General features: G+C 40.9%; 1 protein-coding gene across 2 annotated transcripts in view; it reads right to left on the bottom strand.

The window, feature by feature from the left end:
• The window catches only part of STK4 (serine/threonine kinase 4), a 48,218-nt gene that overhangs the window by 10,311 nt on the left and 17,059 nt on the right, over positions 1-20,848 (bottom strand). For both annotated transcript variants that reach the window (XM_076351722.1, XM_076351723.1), the window contains one exon: positions 13,150-13,307. In XM_076351722.1, coding sequence (XP_076207837.1) covers positions 13,150-13,307 — 158 coding nt within the window. The remainder of the gene's footprint in view (positions 1-13,149; positions 13,308-20,848) is intronic.

The following is a 20,848-nucleotide window of genomic DNA, read 5'->3' as shown; positions in this document are numbered from 1 at the left end:
CTGTGGGATTTCATGCAAGATTAAAAATACAGATATTAATCTTTCAAAGGATTTGAAAAATAAGTCTCAGCAGCACAAGCTTCTGCTTTTAATGCATCTTAATTATTTAGGCAATGTGCTAGCAAAACACATCATGGGCTGCAGCATCCAGCACAAGTCAAAACAGCACTGCTGCTAGAACTGCCCAAAGAAAGTGAACAGGATCTGTGAGCGCTGCACATCTGGAGACAGTTGTTTCAGGCCACATCATCTGGACGGCAGATGACTTGCCACAAAGCAGTAACACTCAACTTTCAACTAGATCATCATATGCTCTACAGCCCAAGTCAACTTAAGTCAGTGCAAGTCAAGCAGCTGAAACAGTTAAATGAGTGCAATCACGTCATCGCTTTTTGTGGAGGAAAGACAGACACTAACACACACTCGGCATTTGATCCCCAGCCGAACTGGAAAAAAGTATTTTAATAGAGAGTTATATCAGAGGAGACCCAGGCCTTCTCAGACGACATGTTTGGGCTAGCTCTACCTTACTTTCACAAATGTGGAGTTTTATGGCTACTGAAAGTGAAACATCTTACTGCTCCAAAGCCAGTAAGTATCCTAGTTATTTTCTATGTAGCTCTGCTTATTTGATTAAAATAAAGGTGCATGATACCAGGCCATTGTATCTGTACTATTCCTACAGAATTACTGGAAGGCAATGTCTGCCATTCTCCTTCCTGCCCTGCTCCCTGACAGACTATGTTGCAAAGGTCATGTCTAAACTGGAAGCTTCCCTCTGTCCTGCATGTGCAGGAGGGACTACTGCCAAGACCTCTCTTTTCAGCTTAGCACCTTGCTAGCAGCTTAGCAAGGCTTCTCTCAAGCTGCTACGCGATCACGGCCTGACAGGCTTCTTGGGAAGCTGCCTGTCCATTCGAGGCACTGCTGCTCACGGCATCAGTACCACTTCACTGATGGAGTCTCACTCACCAGTGGCTGCCGAGGCCACTGCTCTTCTCTAGCAAGAATTGCCATAGTTTCATTACTCAACTATCTCTTATTTCAGGCTATATTTACACCCATAGTGTTTGATGCTGCTGGTTCAGCAAGGACCTTCCTCAAGCATATTTTCAGTAGGTAATTCCTGTGACCGCTATGGAAGAGACATACAAATGTGCTTTAGATACACAACTTCACCAGCTAAGAGGCATCTTTTCTTTACTTTGTCACCCTCCCCACATTTTGGAAGTTTTCCCCCATTTCTCAAAAGCCTGTAAGAGCCAGGGGGCAGCTTTGCTGTTGGCAAGAAGTCAGAAAATTCCCAATACAGAAACCCATTTCAGAGGATTATAGCAAACACACAGATCTCCCTGGCTACTCTGGCTACCCAGACATAACTCCACAGCAATTATGCAGAGAGGTTACCCACAGAGCAGAGAAGATTGCAGAACTGCGGGAACGCCGTAGCCTGCATCAATAACTCTGGCATCCCTGAGTTGCTCTTAGCCAAGAATTGCACTTTATCAATCCTTACTGTAATCCCTAAAAGGCTCAAGAAAGTTTTGGTGTTACAACCAGCACAACCGTATAACCTCTGCATACTGTTATTACCCTCAGCGATGTACAGAAATTATATTAAGGAAGAAAACCCATCCAAAGCTCTACTCATTGATATGAGTGGTCATAAAAAAAAAAGTTTTTTAAAAAGACCAATGCATTTTAATCTTCTGAGCTCCAAGATTGATACTAAGGCTAAAAAAGGAAATTTAATTATGAGTATGAATAACCTTATTCACTTCCAAAATCATCCCAAGTACCATACACGCTTAATCTAAACAAAGAAAATGACAAATTCTGTCAGTGTTATTCTGCAGCACTGAACTTCAAGAAGTCCAAACCTTAAAATCCCTTAGGGACTTAGAAAGTGGCTGACTAATCCTGTAACCACAAAGACAAGTTATCTCACTGGGTTTTTTTTCAGTAACTGAATTAGAAACCAAGCTAAAAGGTCAGCCTGTCTGGACAAGAGAGAAAAAAAAAAAAAAAAGAAGGCGCAAAAAAGGAGCATCATTTGCTTATAAAACACACTTGCTTGCCAGAGATTTGATTAAGGAAAAACTAAGAACTCAGCAGAGGGGGTTTTTTCCCTTCTCTAAGGGATTATGCTTTAATTTTCTTAAGTAAGAGTACCAAAATACCACTGGACATGCTAAAATAAATCATGTCATTGGGCTTTGAAGATCTGGCTAGCTGCAGAAATTAACTGTAAAGTACACTGCTGACCAATGCGGTTTTTATTTGTTTGGTTTTTTTTAAGAAAAGCAATCTGCCAGAAAACGCTGATTCCTTTAAACCAAATAAAATTTTCTACAAACCTGAGAGGTTTAACCAAGTTCTGCTAGGAAGGGTACGTGGGTCTGTAACGGAGCTTCCTTCCAATCTGACATACCCTTTCCTCCTCTCTCCCTTGCTCCTAAGGCTCTACTCACTTAAGGATTAACAATTGATTTATTTATTCAGGATCACTTATCCTGAATAAAGCAGAACTCCTGAAGAAGTAGAAGTAAGGATCCCTGAAGTAAGAGTGATTCCTTCATACAGTATTGCTCAGTGCACTATTACCATGAAACACAAATGTAACTGAAGTGGTAACCAAGTAGTTAACACTAAATCAGTATGTGAATACAGTCTTCATTAATAATCTGGAGCGAGAAGTTTGCTACTGGCATATTTGCATCATTAACTTACCTGAAGACTTCACACACTTAAATCTGCAATGCACAATGAAGGCTTAAGACACACAGTTGCAGTTTCAAAGGCTTAAGACTATATCATCCATGGTAAGCAGCCATTAGAGTTTTAAACAACTTTGGCCTATCTTAACACTGAAGAGTATTAACCTTTATTCAACAAATGTTTTCAATTTGAGTCTTAGTCTCCCAATTTATTTCCGACTCCAGGAGAGCTGGCTGCAAGGGGTTTGTTTCCAGGAAGACCATACCACTTCCCTACCTCGTGTACCCAAATGTGAGGCTCGTCGCAAAACCCCGGTCCAACGCTGCTCTGCCCCCCCCCCTTTCACTAAGGGAAAGGAAGCAATAGCTGCAATTTGAAGTCAAGGAAGATGGGAGAGAGAATTAAAAGCTTTGTGAGGAAAGACTGAACTACAGAGGTTTCCAGGGCATTTTGAAAAATGCATGACCATGGGAGAGGCCGTCGTCTTTAAAACCGGGGGCATATGTTTACTATCTCAGAGACAAATATTTTTTTGGGACAGTCCCCCAGTGAACCATCTCCATAAAAATCCATGTCACCTGAACCTGCACGCCTCGCCATGCAAGGCTTTCCCAAGTGTTCACTAGTACTTGGGCAGCTATTTATAAAGATCCTGCATGATGGCAAGACACAAAACAAGAAGGAATTAAGCACTTAATTTCTGAAAAATATTCCTTTCAGACTATATCAATCTTTATGTATTAAGCTACTTTTTCTCCCTCTTTCTTGAAGGTCAAAGCTTGGGTTCTGAAGCTATCTGGTCACGGAGGTTATTGAAATAAGAGCCAAGGCAAACCTCCCAGGACTCCCTGGCTATTGGAAGCAGCCACAGCCAACTGCAAACTCCATTACCTTCTCTGTATGCGCAAGACCTCAAACATGCCTCACACATGATGAAACTCCCCGCTGCAAAGTCTCCTGGTGAGGCAAGCAGGGAGACACCCAGTAATTACACGCACCAAACAACACTGGCAATAAGCAACATCTAGATTTTTCTGCAGGTTTTATAGTAACACAAGAAAAGGGTGCACAAAGGTCCAGAAGTCAGAGCTGAGATAACTTTGCTCCTCCACAGCACATCATTTCAGGCACTTGTCCGGGTGAGACCCTGCCCACTGGAAAGTATTCACAGAGGCCTGATGGAGACTTTATCCCTAGGCTTTCTCCTTATGGTCCAGAGACTCCATCCTCCAAGAGGCAATCCAGAGCAGCTACATTAGGCTCCTGATGCAAAGAGTCCCCAAAAGGAGCCCTTTTTGCTACAGATGAGAAAAACCTGGGCAAGCTTGTCTTTTTAAGCTACATTACCCTTTATAAACATTTGTACTGACAGATGAGTTGCAAGAAGATTTTAGAAGCATTTCTTGTTTGAGCAGCAGTGTTCTTTTTTTTAAGGGAGATGCTGTGCCATAACACACCCAGCCTTGAAAACAGATCTCAAGGCGTAACAAGGCTCAAACAGGTTTTCTAAAGAATTCGGTATCCTCAGAGATTTTTCCAACGTCACACCTTCAATTATTAATTCCTCTTCCCTTTCTCCCAAAGCAGAAATGCACGTTGCAGCCTGACCTTAAACATACAGCAGTAGTGGAACAAATCCCATGATCAAAGACCCCGGCTGAAGTTCTGTTAGTTACTGAGTTCATCCACAAAACTTTCAGTCAACGTCTCAGCTGATTAAATGCTGTAGTAGGAAAGGGGCCTCAAAGCTAGGCCCGGCTGTTGAATTTACAAGTCTGAATACTCTCATATAAAGTCGATGTCACTTTACATTATTTCAGTCTCCATTAAGGGCTATGACCTAAGCAATTCAACACAAACAACAGCAACGCATTTTACTTCCCACTCACCGCAAGCTTCGCTTAAAAACCTTGTGTCACAGAAGGCCTGCTATATACAAAAATATAGCAAAAATGAAATTTTGACAGCAAGTTGTGGCAGTAAGTGCTTTGCCATCAGTGTCAGTACGCACCAAAGTGAAAGCAGGTGGTGAACAATGACCCCGTTGCCAAATGTAAGACAGCAGAAATCTATTTTCTTCCACGACAGATAGAAGAGTCAAGCCACTGAACCACCTTTTTCGACTTCAAATATTGCTAACAAATTTTAAAACCAAATGTGGTATCTTCTGGGGTTTTTTTTGTTGTTGTTATAAAGGGAATTTAGAAAGGTTTATAAAACCTACACACATACAGCTTGCTGTAAATCACATCAGTGGTTTGAAGCAGCCATGAATTCGATGAGGTTTGCAGTAAGGTTCAGAGTGTCTTCCTCATGCAAATGTTACAGAAGATTCAAGACCACTTAACAAACAATAGAAGAGATAAACAAGCTGTTCCTGGGCTTATTTTTAAAATGACTGTATATTTGATTACAAGGTGACAAAATGAACCGTTTTTCCTTAATAAAGATGTCCCTAGTTAGAAGTATTTGCTGGGAAGAACATACTAAATATGCTGAAAAGGTAATGCTTAAAAGAAACACAAATGATTAGCAGAGCTTTAAAAATTCTTGGCAGATGGTTGAAGGAAAAAAAAAAAGAAAATCCATTTAAGGGACATCAATATTATGAATCAAGGCAGGTGACATTTAAAATCAATGAATAAAACATCACAAAAAACCTGCCTCTTTTTATAAATCATACTTCACAGTGGAAATTATGGCTAGGTACTACACTTTAAGGTCTCCCTCAATTAGCAGGAGATACCATGGGGTTTGGAAATTAATAGTTGTCTGTTCTGGACTGTCTTCTGTTGTCAGAAAAATAGTCTTTTTATTTAGAGTCTGGCTTTTTTCCCAAAAACGTTATGGTCTTAATGCTCTCCCATTGAACAAAAGCTTGATCTTAGATTCAGCACAGCACAAACAAGTTCACTCGTTTCCCAACTAGGAAGCAGCCCTAGTTCCACAGGACCTAGACAGGGTTATCTATCAGCCACCCCGGATCTGGCTTTATCTCTCAAACTGATGAATGCCCTAGCAAGTAAGTTCACTTTACGATCAAAGTAAGACTATTGGAAGAAATCAGTGCCTGAGAAGTAATTTTTATTCCAGCCACCGCTGGGAAAAAGAGGAGTTCATGACAGATGGAGGGAAGAAACTTTTGGACAGAGAAATCCCTGAAGATTCACTCAAAGTGTTTGGTTTAGTCCTGGAAAATGTTATTGAAAAAAGCTCTACTTTAACCAAACATCTTTTTTTCTTCTACACAAAACTATACATATTCAGATGAATTTTTGGAACAGTCAATCTTCATTCATCACACAAGGCTCAGAGTAACTTGCTCTCTTAGAAAAGAAAAAATGTATTGCAATAGAAGTCTCAAGATTATTTGATTCTCGAATAATCCCATTTAAATGACCTGCAAATGTGCACAACTCTAATAAAGCTTTTTTTGCTCCTGTCCAAGTGGATAGACTTTCTGGAGTCTTAGTAACCAGCTCGGATTATTCACTTGAGTAATTTGGATGAGGGAAAGGAGGAACAGAAAGATTAGTGTAGAGGCCTGCATCTGACACCTTTACCAAGCTGCTTAAAAGACAGAAGTAAAAAGAAGATAAAGCTCAGAGGATCACAGTAGAGTCAGGAAACACTATAAAATGATAAACTACAAAAAGTCACACAACAGCAGCTTACCCATATAATACAAGTACTTTTCTTCTAGCATCTGCCTTATCCACGTATCCTCAGAATGCCTTCTTCCTACTGCTAGAAAAGACCCAACAACCAGTTCCAACAAAATGAGAGCCAATTATTTAGCCTGCCATCACTTTCAAAGCCGGCAACTGTACAGAAAATACTCTCAAGTTTTTAATCGATCAAACTTTTAGAAGGACAGACAAAAAGCAGTAAAGCTATAAAGCATCAATATTAGATTGCTAATAAACGCTATCCAAATGAACGTTCAAGAGAAACCAAAGACATTGAATGCTCCAGGTACTGGTAGACAACAAGATGTTCACAAGACAAATGACACCTTCACAGACAGAATACAATAAGTTAGAGACTCTGGTCATTGTAAAGCAGAACGTGTTTACTGTTATTGATAAACAATAAATCACCTGCCCTCTAACAGTTCCTCCCTATAAATCACTTCCAATGAAAGAAACAGATGGTTCCAGTATGCAGCCATTCTTCACCACAGTCCTGAGCTGGGAGAAGAAATACACTGTGCTGAGCGATCTCCATTTTTAACTGTAGTCATTCCACAGTGGCGTAGGGGAAGCAGCAGGGCGATGCAACAGACGGTAACACTGTGCACCGCGAGACACCAGCTGCAACTTTTGCAGATTCATGGCACGGCTGAGCAGCATACAGAGCTGCAGTGTGCATCCGTCACTGCACTTCCCTGGGTCGGACTCCAGCCTGCAGTGATCCATCGTGGTTGGCATCCTCACTGTCTGGACCACACCTGATATGCATAAGTAGACTCTGATCTGCAGGCATTGTCAGGCTGGTGTCTACCACCAGACTCAAAAATACAACATGATCCTAATGCAATTTGACTTGCTTTGAAAGAATTAAGCTTTCTATAAACTTTTCAGTAAGAACTTCAATCTCTTGCTATCACACCAATACCTAATTTGTCTAACTAGAAGGAAGAAGATTCACATTCATGATTTCACTGCAACCCAACAGCCATTTGTCCAATTGAACAAGCTGAAGACACCATTAGACTAACACACTTTCCTTCTCTGCTGTTAAAGACACCAGAAGTGGTTTTCTCTATTTATTTATTTTAAAGTCTTTGTTTCCAATGTAATGTTTCAAACTACTAAGTAAAAGCATAAAAATGGGGATGTTACTAAAAAACAGTGTATCCCAGATGAGAGCAGCATAATGAAATATTGTCTCAGTAAACAGAAAATTATATTTTTCTTTACTACTTCAAGAAAAAGAATTATACCTCCACTCGGGTAAGAGGAAGGCTTGCTTTCATTTACATTATACTTGTAAAAAAGAAAGATCTAAGCTGTTAAAAGCTCTGGCTAGAAGCTGCTTACAGACAGATACACACAAAAAATATCACGGTTTCCTATCAAGCAAGTATAAATGGACATACAGTTACTCAAAGTTATTTAAAGGAGGCTGCAGTTGCAATACCAACTCTTGCAGTGCAGATAATTCGAGAACTCCAAAAGATGTGAATATGCTTTTAGAAACTGGACTTCATTAAAACTGAAGTGTTGTCTTGACGTTTTGCTTCAACAGTTTGCCAGACTATTGCTTTGTCTCTTATCTGAACAAATTGCAATTGCAAGTGTGAAATATGTTTCTATTGCTCACTCCTTTGTCCCACTGCCTGGTGAACCATCCAACTCCTACAGCTTCCCGCTCCAAGGAGCCCCTGGCAGGGCTCAGTGTAAGGAGGAGGAACACTGTCTGGAGCAAGAGCTTCTAAACAAAACCGAAGACCACAGTAAGTGGTCTACAGACACTTTTGGAACAACGATGCCTCATTTCAAAATCAGTGAATTTTAAGGAGCACAATCCACGGAGAAGTCAGGTATCGACAGCAAGTTGTGGCCCAAGCACTTTGGAAGCAACAGGCTAGACAACTGGTTACTGGAAAGAGATCTGTAGCTGTGGGATCAAACCCAGCCCTTCCTCCAACTCCTGTAACTCAAAGTCCCTTCTCTGCTCATCTCTGTCTAGCAGATGGTGAGGTAGAGACAAGAACTGCTGCTTGTACATGAGGGCTCTGACAAAAGTGGCAGCTGATCAGCACCTGCATTATTCCCCCCAATTAGAGGCAACTAACACCTCCTGCTCATCCTTCCTTCTTTTGCCCTGCAAAAATTTCAGAAGCAACAGTTCTACTGCTTGCAGGACAGTCTTCCCCAGCAGCAGAGAAACAGATGACACTGTGCACTGAAAAGTGATAAAGTCTGTTTTGGAACTGGGGGAAGTCACACAATCTTTCCTGTCCGAAGAAATTCCCATCAGCAGCCAATGAGACACTTCTCAAAAGGAGCTAAAAAGATGAGCTAGTGCAGAGAATAGCGCTCACAGCATGGAAACACAAGATCTGAAACATAGGGTTTGCTCACGGCAGACTGAAGCGTGGTGAACCTGCGAACAAAGGCCATGATAACAGCCATCTTCGGCAGTCCTTCCACAGAAAGCTGAGAAATTTGCCATGTCTACTTCTGCAAACCTCGACACTCTCAAGGATAGACGTTAATTTTTTGTAAGGAAAAAAAGTTCTCCTGCAAAGTTTTTCTGCTTCAGTGAGAGAACCTGTGAAGGCAGACCCTCTTCATTAAGCCAAGGAGTGAGAAGGAAAGACCCAAACTGCTGGCTGTTGATAATTGTAGGAATAGGAAAGGTCCGATTCATCAAGACTTAGCAGATGCAAGCAAATCAAGGTCTTCCCAAAGGAAGCAGGATAATTCTTCGGAAAGAGAAATAAACCTTGTTTCTGAATGTCAGCTTCCTTCCCAGAGCTGCAGCAGCAGGATGGAGATTGCCAGTGCAGAAAATGACTGCTGATGGTTGCAGTTCTCCACTGAGGTCCTGCAGGTGAACGGCAATGCTTTCCTTCAAAAGCTCAGCTATCACCTGGTGTTCTTCCAGTGAAGCACAGATAGCAAGCGCAGCTAAAGACAACATAAAAGTGGCTGTACCAATTAAGCTCGACAGGCCTTACACAGGCCAGGAATGGTTGGCAGATACACAGGTGCTGGAATCAAAAAAGCCTTGGAGCAAACGGCTCCAACTCCTTGCGTAAAGCCTGTGGAAAGACTTGCTGTCCTGCAGTACTCTTGCTCTAGTGTCTGTTAAAAGTTCAGGACCTATTTTACTCCACATCCAAAACAAGCCCCTAGGATACTTAATTAGCATAGATTCACTGGTATATGAAAAATTACGAATTAGAGTTACAGCAAAACCTAAGCTCAACACTACAGGTATTAAAAAAACAGCAGTTGCATCATGATGGCAAAATTCAAGACTGACAGGGGCTCTACTGCCACTCATTTTCACCAGTGAAACCACCCTCATGAAATAAAACTGAAAAGGTTTCAGTATTGTCATAGCTACCATAAGCCATGAATGGCTGGAACCTGCTAATTTGCTAGCAAAATAGGCTTTCAATAAAATGATTAGTGATATAATACACAACGTTCATGACTGGATGATCCACAAATATGTGCTACAATAGGTTTGGCAAGGCTGAAGGCCTTTCAAGCAGGGCCAGAATAAAAAAAAAAAGTGATCCCACTTTAGCCACAAGTGATATTAGAATACTGACCTGCTCAGAGCAACTAAAAGGCTTTTAAAATAGGAATAAGCAAAGGGTTTGTTGTGTCTAAAGGCAGGAAACACCGCACAATTAGTTTTGGTGTATATTACAGTACTGAAAGATTAAAGTGAAAAAATGTATGACATGGTCTAAACAAATCTTCTAGCATTATTAATTTAAGCCTGTGCAACACTATGTGACTAATGTTCACTGGCAAAATTAAATTCAACTACAAAAATTTTGAGATCTGATTATGGCAATTAGGAATTCTACATACAGTGCAGCCTGCCCATTAACAGCCTACCCCTGCAGCATTTTCATATTAGGGTTTGTTATATTCTTCCTAAAAGCAAGAATTTTTGCCCATAATTAGTATTTCCCCCCCCCATGTTAAATAAATCATACAGTTCTCGAAAACATTTTTCGTAACCAAGCAGGGCTTAAATCTTTAGAGATCCCTGTTCAAACATGAGCGGGGATAAACATTAACACCATCGGGCATTGACCAATCAGTTAGTAATAACTTCTACCTCAAAAATCCAAGGCTGGAAATACACTGCTGGAAATACACTGGGTTTATGCCATCTCTGACCACAACCAGGACACAGCCAGAGCATCACATTTGGGAGGACTGGAGTTCATCACGTTTTAGAATGGGATCTCTGGGTTTTCAGCTCTGGAGTGGATGGGGCTGACTCGATCTAACCCTCATCTAACATGACATTGCCATTGTGATATAAATAGTGTCTTACTTGCCTGCTTCAGAGGAACAATGTTAGTCAAGAAAAGGTCAAACGGTTTTGCCACAGGGGAAGAGAGCAAAAATCTTTTTTAGTTTAATATTGCCCTTTTTTTTTTTTTTGGAAGACAGGAGATTCCAGGTGCTAGTCGCATAGGAGGGAGAGGAATACAGAATAGAAGACAAGGCATATTTATCTAGTCTGCAGTAGCACAAAGCAATAATATTTCAATCATTTCTTAAGGCCCAGGAGGAACTACTATTCACCCAGCATCTCACTGATCTCATCTTTACTTGGAATCCTGCAAACTCTGTAGACAAAGTCTGCTCAAACCTGCTGACTTTGACAACGCAGAAATAAGTTATAGCTGCAGGCAAGTCTAGGGCAGATGTACTTGATACACCTACTAGTGAATGTATATTTTCTTATTCCACAACGCTTACTGCATTGATGCTTTCAATTACTAAAGCATTAATAAATACGACTTTTGCCCACAGCTAGCCAAATCGATCTAGTTTTAGCCAAACAGGAAAAATACCCAGTTTTAAGTCTTTGAATACATTACACAAGGTTACTGCTACTAACCCTCAGATAAGCACTGTACAATTACCCACATGTATTTATTAAGGTTGCTTTCAAGCATTTTTCTTGTCCTACAGAAAAGAAAGTAGCTCTGTTACAAAATCTGCATGCGTGACAGGCTGGTATATTCATACACAGTTGAACTAGAGAAATACATACAGCTGGGAAGTGAAATTTTTACAAATTACTACATGAAGGTGACCCAAAGCCCAATTTATTGCTAGCTTTTATTGCTTGCTTTTATTGCTTCCAGCGCACTGGTAATCTATGCACATGGCAATACTTCAGTACTACTGGAAATCAGTAAACAAGGTCACATGCGTGTCAAACAGTTGCTTTGCACATTCTAAAAATACTTGTAGGTCCTGTTTGCTAGAATGGCACTGACCTTTCCTTGTGTCATCCGCGCTGCCTGTGCCGCTCACTGGGTGTAGCCTGCACCTACAGCTCACAGTGTGCAGGGTGGAATACATCCTACTCAGTGGAAATAAAGGTAATTGCTAAACTTGTTATCAACCAAATTAGAAAGTAAAATAATTACAGCAAATTTCCCCTTGGGCCATCTTCTGCAGACCACAAAAGATTTCTAAGATACTCCAAACTAGCCCATCTTTCCTGGGAAATACCACACATTGAAAAATAATTGTTTATCATTAAATTAAGTTACAGCATGTAAGGTGAATGAGATAAACGGAGTATCTGACTCGACTGGAATCACGTGTTTGGCCCAAACCCTGTGATACACAGGCAGCTTGCAGGTTATTTTTGCAAAATATGCTTATGCAGTGACTTTAAGCCTTCAGGCTAAACATAACATAGTGCGAAGGGCTAACAAGAGAGACAGTGCAGCAGGTCCCCTCAGCTAACCAGCCTTTTCAGTCTAAATAGGAAAATTTGAGATGCAGCAGCAAAGACAACAAAATATATGTTACAGCAGTAGTCTATACAATCTGTACAAAGAGAATGAAAGGCTCCAGCTATTATTCCAGCCTTAAAGTAAAGCATCTCCTCGAGTTGTGACTAGTAGAAGGACTTCGCTTTCCACACTGCTTTGTGAAGGTGGAGTGAATCTCACCAACTGCGGAATGCAGCGTGACAACCTGAACCACGGGCAACACGAACAGACATCATAAGGGTGCACGATGCACTTAAAGTGAAAAGTGCTTGCAGTGAAGTATCATTGAAAGAAAAGGCAGCAGAGGGAACAGTGTTCAGCAGAGCATGCATCTTCTGGCATTTTGAACTCAAACCAGAAATTTTCCATCCTCACAAAAAGAATTAGATCATAAAATTTATGCGTAATAGATCTTTCTTTGGACTTCTGAAAAGTTCCTGAAAATTCTGAGCACGTGAACCTTAGTTAGTAAGACTGAAATTGAGGATTTGAAAGAGAAATGAAGACAAGCTCGATGTTTATATAACAAAACAAAACCCAGTGCAAAGCTTGAGAAAAACAAGGAAATTCAACGGTTCTAACACTATACCTTCAGGATTTGCATTTTCCAACTGCCATCTGGAATTCTGTTTTTTTATTTTAAATGCATAATGGGGAAGTAAAGCAAGATAGCTCGTACCTTCATGTCCTCAGGCTTTTTTGTGCATTTGTTTGTTTTTAAACAAGGAAAGTATACAGATAATGACTGGTTATGATTACCGAGAAATACCTAAAGAAAATGAGTTTTGCAAAATGTCCCATCCAAATGCATTAGCAATTAGAATCTCCTCAAGTTTCCATTAGTCTGCCAAAACAAGAAATAATCTTATAGCAGCTCTAACTAAAACTCTTAAAGATTGTCACGTTGATTGAATTTCAAAGTATAGACTTACAAATTCATAGTCTCCATCCTGTGGTACTTTCCAATCAGATGAATTTTTTGTCTGGCCAGACACATTCTTCCCAAAGCTATTGATTTGATTCTCCTTCTCCTTCTGTTCAAAATATTCAAGGAATGATGGTTTGGCTGGCTGCATCGTTTCATCCCTCCCTGGAAATATTAAAAATAGAAAAAATAGTTGTTTTGAAAAATATGTTTTCGGTTATAGTGCCTTACATCATGCCCAAAAGTGATTTTATTTTTTTAGCACGCACTAAATCACGTAGTACTGCTAAAGTACTATTTTTTCAGCAGCTTTTCAAATATAAAACTGACTGTAGAGTGAGAAAACTGGAAAAGGGAAGCTTAAAGCCCACCACACAAGTGATTACAACGCTAGAGGCCTTGGCCTCTAGACCTGCAATCCATCCATCAAAGCACACTACCAGGTAACCGAGCTTCATGCACTGAATGCCAGAACTAAAATGCTACCAACTAGAGGGGTCGGGTTTTTTTCATCCCAGCCAGGTTGCATACACTGCAAAATACACCAAGTTCCAAAACTAAACAGCGTTGTTTTACAAGCAGAAACTCATTGTTATATTTATAAATGGAATAGTACAAAAGCGAGGCTTTCAAAGACCACGTCTACCATACAAATATCACATAACTTGCCTTGGGTAGAAGTAGTCAAGTTCTACATTTCTTGGGTAGAAAGGATTAATTAGTTTGCAAAGCTTCTTTTTTTCTTTTTATAAGCAGTCAGTTAGTAAGTTTTCAAATTTACTGCCCTAGTTTTCTTTTTGTACGTTAATTCCTCTGAACACACTTTCTTAGTGGATTACTCAAATAAGCCAGCTATATAGATTAACCATTCAATTCTAGCCTGCATTTAAGAAACTTGGGGTAATAAGAAATGGGCAAGGGTACAAAGAGAGACAGAGGAATCAAAATAACCACCTAAATACGAATACTTTGATTTTTAAGAGCAGGTCTCATAAGCCTCCCAAGCACCATTCTCAATAACAAAGAGTTCACCCATACTGATGGGAGAAGAAAGGATATAGCCAAGAGCACAAAACTTTAGCACAACCAGATTTATATTATTCTTACTTGTCTAAATTATTCTTTAGAACAAGCAGAAGTTAAAAGAAAAGGAAGAACGCTGCTGATCCATTAAGAGCGACGAGCTAGTAAAACTACATTCTCATAGGGCGCCTAGGTGCGTTGGGTAGTTGGTGGGATTAGGGATATGAGCACTAATGTATCTCTTCTTCCTTCAGCCATCAACACCATCCGAATCCCTGCTCGTGTGATTTAAGTACCATTACATACAAATAAATCTAGCAACCCATTCAGCAAACAGGTTTCCATCACTGAAGGAAGAAACGCGAGGGCACAAGTTCCCAGATCAAAGCAGATCCCCAGTGCTGTTTGGAGAGAGGGGAGGTGGGCTCCACGAACGGAGGCAGCTTCAGCTGTAGGGTGACGACAGCGCAATTGAGAAGGAAGTGATGAAGAGTGAGAGGATGAAAATACTGATTCCTAGCAGAGACCACATAAAAGCCAATACAGGAAGAAAACACAAAATTTAACTCCACGGCAAGTCAAGACCAAAAGACCTTCGCTATCTCCAAAGGAAGATTTCTTTACTAGTGCAACCGGTACAGCATCAGACGCTGCCCAGACTACTCACACTTAAAACTGACCTGTCCTGTGAGTTACAGTGCAGCTAATATCTTGTAAAGAGTCTCAGTCTAAATGAAGAGGCAGGCTTGCACAGAAAACATGCTTTAACAGGGCTGCACCACAAGACCAGGACAGCTGCAAATGCAGCCAAAGGCTACTCGCAGCTTTGCCACTGTGCTGCTCTTTATGATAAAATGCTTCACAAAAACCTGTGAGCATAATGGAAGTAAGCACTGTAACAATACCTGGTAAAATGTTTTTGTTCTGATAAAATATGGTTCTCTAGACACTGGAGTAGGTTAATCATACTTGAAACGTATGTTTTAGGCAATGCAGAAACCATCTTTTTCAGAAAGCAGGATTAGGACTAGAGTTAACAGAAAATGGCATCAGAATAGCCAGTTCTGGACTGTGGAAATAAGTCCATTGTCGAATGCCATACATTTGAAATGAATATAAACTGTCAGGCAGGCAGTCAACCAAAAGTTTAGAGCTTCAGACAAGCACACAGGGGATGGAGGGTTTTGTGGGGTCTGCGTAACGCAGAGGCTCTCCTACAAGAGTGTGTACAGAAGGCAGGCTATCACAAGACAGTGCTCACTAAGGACATGCAGCAGTGCTTTCCTCTTGAAAAAATACTAGCTACTCTGGAAACCCATTAAGATTTAATCACCGAATATTATTCTTGCACATAAAATTGCCATCCAGTGATCCAGAACTTCCCTGGCAGACTCTGATCCTCAGACAAGTGTATGAATACCTTGGTCAGCTATGAGATACTTTAAGAAGTTATTTGTCTATAGACATATTAAATACAGAACGAATTGCCGCAAAGTATGAGAAATCTTGGCAGGATATTTGGGTTGTGATACTGAGAGAAGTGTGGTTCTACACAGTCTGAAATGTCACGATGCATTTTGAAAAAGCACGGCATCGTACTGCCTCTCCAGGATCAGCTAAAAGCTCAAGCATGAACTGAAGTGCTTATACTTTTGCACTATGACAACTGGAGCAAAGACAAATTATTCTACCCCTGGCAGTAGTTCCCCTTTTTTTAAAAAAACAAAACCAAGAACCTCATCGTACAGAATTAGATCAGGACAGACACCTTCAGACAGGCTGCCTGAAGGTCAGTCAGGAAACACGTCTGCGAAGTGGAGAACAGATTTGCTGTTGGGAATAATTACTGAAATACAATAGCAATCCAATTACTGCTAAGTGATAAAACATTTATTTAGAATGAAGTAAATACACCCCCTCGTATTCTGCTGCAGTCCAGCCTGTTTGAAGCAGGAGGTAAGTTGTTATGGCCAATCGTGGCAATGCTGAACACCAACAAATTTTGTAGAAATAGAGGAATTCATAACTACCTAGGCTAATCTATACACAGATTACTGACAGCCAGCCTAGGTCTCAGTAGTTCAGGCTTCCTAGGAAAAAAAAAGAAAATCTAAATCAAGCTTCTACTGTATGTTTTGAAAACAATTGTTTGCAGCACAGGAGACTTTGAAAGCAAGTGTTCCACTCCAGTGACATTGGCTTATTCAGTTCTTTTCTATTTATTTTTTTAAGACTGAATTAAGCTCTGGTAAGAGCTAGTGTCACTTAAAGTAATCATGCTCATTTCCCCACATCTTGTATTTTACCAGGAACTGCAATATTTGTAAACAACTAGTTACATCTACTGAACAACAGCCTATTGTAGCATCACTGAATTATCAAAAGGCATATCCAAACCCAAGCTTTATTTAATAAAACTTCTGTTTTCACGCAGAAGTGAAACAGACAAAGGAGGAAGCACATGAAGTGGTGGTGGTAGTTTATAATCCTGAAGAGCACAACTGGATTTTCAGCCCCACCAGTACAAGTGACCAAAAAGCTGGGGGGCTGCAGCAGAAGGCTGCCGGGACACGGAAAGGGTCTCTGCCGTGCTGAGAGGGTGGGAGGAAAGGGGGTTTTGTTCAGCCTGGGAAGGGCAGGAGGGGCTCTAGCTGCTGTCTCCCACCCCAGCAGGCCATCAGAGCCCCGCTCTCCCCAGCAAAAGGATGAGAGGAACAGTCTGAACCGCAGCAAGGGCAGCTTGGCTGAACATAAGGAAGAAAGTTTTCACAACAGGGATGGTTGTGCAACGGAGCAGGGCTGGAGTGACTGTGCAAGGCCCTGAGCAACCGGATCTGACATTGCACTTGGTCGCAGCCACCACACAGGCAACCGGACCGATGACCTCCAGAGGTCCCTGCCAAGCCAAGCTCTTCTGCGACTCACACTCTTCACACCCGCTGTCAGACACCTCTAACCTTGCAGTCACCTTAGGCTTTCAACTGCATGCAACATTTAGTCACCAATTTTAGTACATTTCTACACATCAACATGTAACACTCATCTTTATTTAGTGTTTGTTTGGTTTTTGTTTGATTAAAAGAGATTGCTAACTGACAAACAAAAATGGAAAAAAGGTAATATAAAATGAAAAATATCTGGAATACAGATCTAAGATGTCTGAAATTTTAGTTGCTGCTATGATCTCAGTAGGGTGTGTATGCAGCAAGACCGACAGAAACACTCCTGGAGACAGAAAGACATTACACCAAATCAATTATCATCCCGGCACGACTGGATTTCTTTTCGTCAATCTTGGCACCTAACAGCAGTGTCATCTTTCCAAAGATGATCTGCTATTAATTCGACACAAGAATCACACCGCTATATCTTTAAGATTTTGGTAACAGGCAGCTGAAGACAAAAATCGATCACTGCTATTTGCAGAAGCAGATGCTGCTGAAGGATGACACCGCACTAAACGTGTCTGTGCCAAAAAGCATTTAACTTCCTAGTGTTATAGGGTTAGACTAAAATACGAACATTTGACAGAATGTCAAATGCCACAAGTGTGGCAGAGAAGAGCCAGAGAAAAGAAGGTCACCCTGTGGTGACAAGAAAGGCTTCACCATCCATTTATTTTGGAACCTAAAGAGTTGCTTATAAGGATGAGCCACGAGAGCTCCCTGGAGCCATTAATGGTCTACCATTTAGATATGCAGTCATCTTTTTAGGAGCTGTATTAATTACACAAATGGACTGCCACAGCTCTGCTGGAGCCGGTCCAGCTGACTGCAGAATTGCAGGTTTGGGCTAGCTGTACAGAGCCACAGGCGCTGGGAGGACCGCTCGTCGTTCAGCCTGCCGCGTGGTGAAGAGCAGAAGCCCTCTGCAGAAACCTCACAAGTGCTGTCTGGTATAAAGTCATGTTTAGAAAAGTATAAGAACGTCAGTATTGTTGTGTGTGAGAACAGAAAAAGATGTGAAATTGGTGGGTCCAAAGATAGAGAATGTCCTAAGTTGTGAACAACAAATATCCCCTTATATTTTGATTTTGAAAGGAGTTTACTACTGATTTCAGTAATAGTGTTACTCTTTCAGCACTGGAAAGCAAAGTCCAACTGCATGTGGTACCACACAAGCTGGGACAGTCCTTACCCAAAGCACAAACAGCCCAGACAAGCCAAAAGACGACTGACAGATACAGGCAGGGCACTGCAAGAAGCCAGCGAGGCAACATCAGCAACAGCCGGCGGCCTCAACATACTGGATCCTCTCCTCTGCCAGGCTACAGCAAGGGCAAGTTTTAAGGAAAAACTAAAACAATGTGCTCCCTCCCAAAAAATGTCACCCGTCTGAATACTTAAGGGAATGGAAGAGGTCAGTCTTAGTGGCTGACTGCAGCATACAAACCTCCTTACATCGAGCAAAAGATGACAAAGAAGGCCTGGAGAGCCTTCGAGACATTTGTATTTCCATCTGATGCTGCAGAGAAAGTAGAATGATAAGGAAGAAACAGCACAGTCAATTAAACCAGCAAGAGATTTGCCTTTTTTTCCAACAGTAAAGAATATCTGGGAAACCAGATCATTTAGTATCATCTAGTCCCAGAAATCAAAGCACTCATTTTGTTGATTTTGTCAAATTAGCTCTCACAATTGAAAATTTTCAGAAGCTCATGAGCTTCAAAAGGATGCCTTCAAAAGGAAAGTGGTATTTACAAAGTCCTATCTATCTGAACAAGCTTGCTGAGTAATGAAACTAGAATTTCTGCTTTTCTCTAAAATTATTCTTCTCTACTCAAACTTGACAGCAGAAGAATTCTCGTTTTGCTATTCTTTCCTCTTGAAAGACATTGCTACTGTCTAGCTGGGGTGAATTCTGGAGTCACAAAGCTTGTCATGAGAGAAAAAGATAACCTCAGGAATGCATTTTGTGTGCTCTTTACTCAAGTCAGTTAAGTTAATACAGCTGATATTGTATTGTATTAAAATACCTATTCTTGAAGCCACAGTGAGAGATTTCCTCCCTTATGAAAAATTGGAGCTAGAGTTGTGGCTGGGAATAGTCAGGAGATCACACTACAAATTCATCTATGAAAAAGGTAATGTAAATCAACAACAACAAAGTGTTCAATTACTACATTAGCAATATCAAACTAAAACATGATACTTGGTACACGTATACTTATTTGTCAAGATTTCAGGAGGCTGCAATCTTTAGAAAGACAATTGGCCTCAGCTCTGGAGAATACTTGTGTTTATGAGAACGGGGTGTCAGAAGCAGCAAGACTAAACATTTTTAAGTTGACTTGTGCTAGGAAGGTATCACGAATGCCTTGCACAAAGCTCAGGAAGATGCACCCCTGTGAGCAGGAGCTCAAAACAGCTCTGCAGAGATGCAGTGAAGAGCACTCATGTTAACTTTAAAGAAAGCAGAGCTATCGCTGCCTTTAGTCAGCCCTAATGCCAGAAAGGATCCCCTGGGACAAGCAGCAGAAGATTATGTAGTCCCTTTCACAGAGGGATCAAGATCTATTGTAAAGCAATTGGTTTGCTTTATCCCTGCTGTTGACAGGCTCGTTGTTCTCCTGGAGTTATAAACCCTCTCATCTCCAGTCTGAAGTTTATAGGTAGCCAGTGTATATGTGCTCATTCTTGAGCAAGCTTCAGCTCCTCGGCATTCAAACCATCATCCTCTAGAGCGTTCACCTTCCCTCCTTGCCCTTTTTTAAGAGTTCTCATATCCGATGTCATCTTTCATTTTAGTGGTCTAAATAGGCATAGATCTTTCACTGACTCATCACGTAACGGGCTCAGACCCTAGTAGTCTCAGTAAGCTTCCATCTGCTTTAGATTGAATTATGTAACTTTAAGGCTTAAAATGCACACGTATTTAGCATGCACAAAACAGCGCCTGACGATTAAGTGCAAGCAACACTCCATTAATATTAAATTTCAAATGGAATTGCAGTTTTATTTGCTTCAGGCTATTTCTTAGAGATCACAGATGAACTTTAGCAGCTGGACAGCATAATTTGTACAGTATGAACAGGACTGAGTCATTTTATGCAGCAGAGCAGAGAGATGCCAATTTACTCAACCAGAGCAAAAAGCGCTCCGCCATTAATGAATTCACCCCATGGCAACACAAGCTGAGATTTCCTCACATTAAAAGCAGACCACATAACACTTCATATCTATTGAAGCTTATGAGGACAAGCCTTTCCATAATTATGGCCTATCTCAAACTAAATCAAAGTGGAACATACCTGACAGGTCCTGCTATTAGGAAGGAGCTCCTAAATGACCATAAATATCAACGCTGGGTATCCTAACTAATCTCTTCTAATGAGTATAAGATATCCAAGTCATCTAAGGAAAAGAGTACCAACACTTATCCAAAGCTGTGGTGTATATAATTGAGGACTCTTTCAGAAAAAGAGGAGGAAATCCTCACAGTAATGAAAGCTGTTTAAGACCGGGTTAACTCCTTTTGGATCTCTTTTACATAAAAACTCACAAAAGATTATAAATACATAGCAGCTTTCTTCCTCCGCCACAAATTTTCAGTGGACACCTCCATCTTTCACCTCATTAGCTTGAATTGCTAATTTAGTCCAGCGACTACAGTATGTGACACAGGCAGCGAGACGTGAAGGTGCACCAGGAGAAAAGTGAACGTTTCATATCCGGCATCATCTG

Source organism: Aptenodytes patagonicus, chromosome 14, assembly GCF_965638725.1.
Source record: "Aptenodytes patagonicus chromosome 14, bAptPat1.pri.cur, whole genome shotgun sequence".
Classification (NCBI taxonomy): Eukaryota; Metazoa; Chordata; class Aves; order Sphenisciformes; family Spheniscidae; genus Aptenodytes; species Aptenodytes patagonicus.
This window is presented reverse-complemented; position numbering and strand designations above follow the sequence as displayed.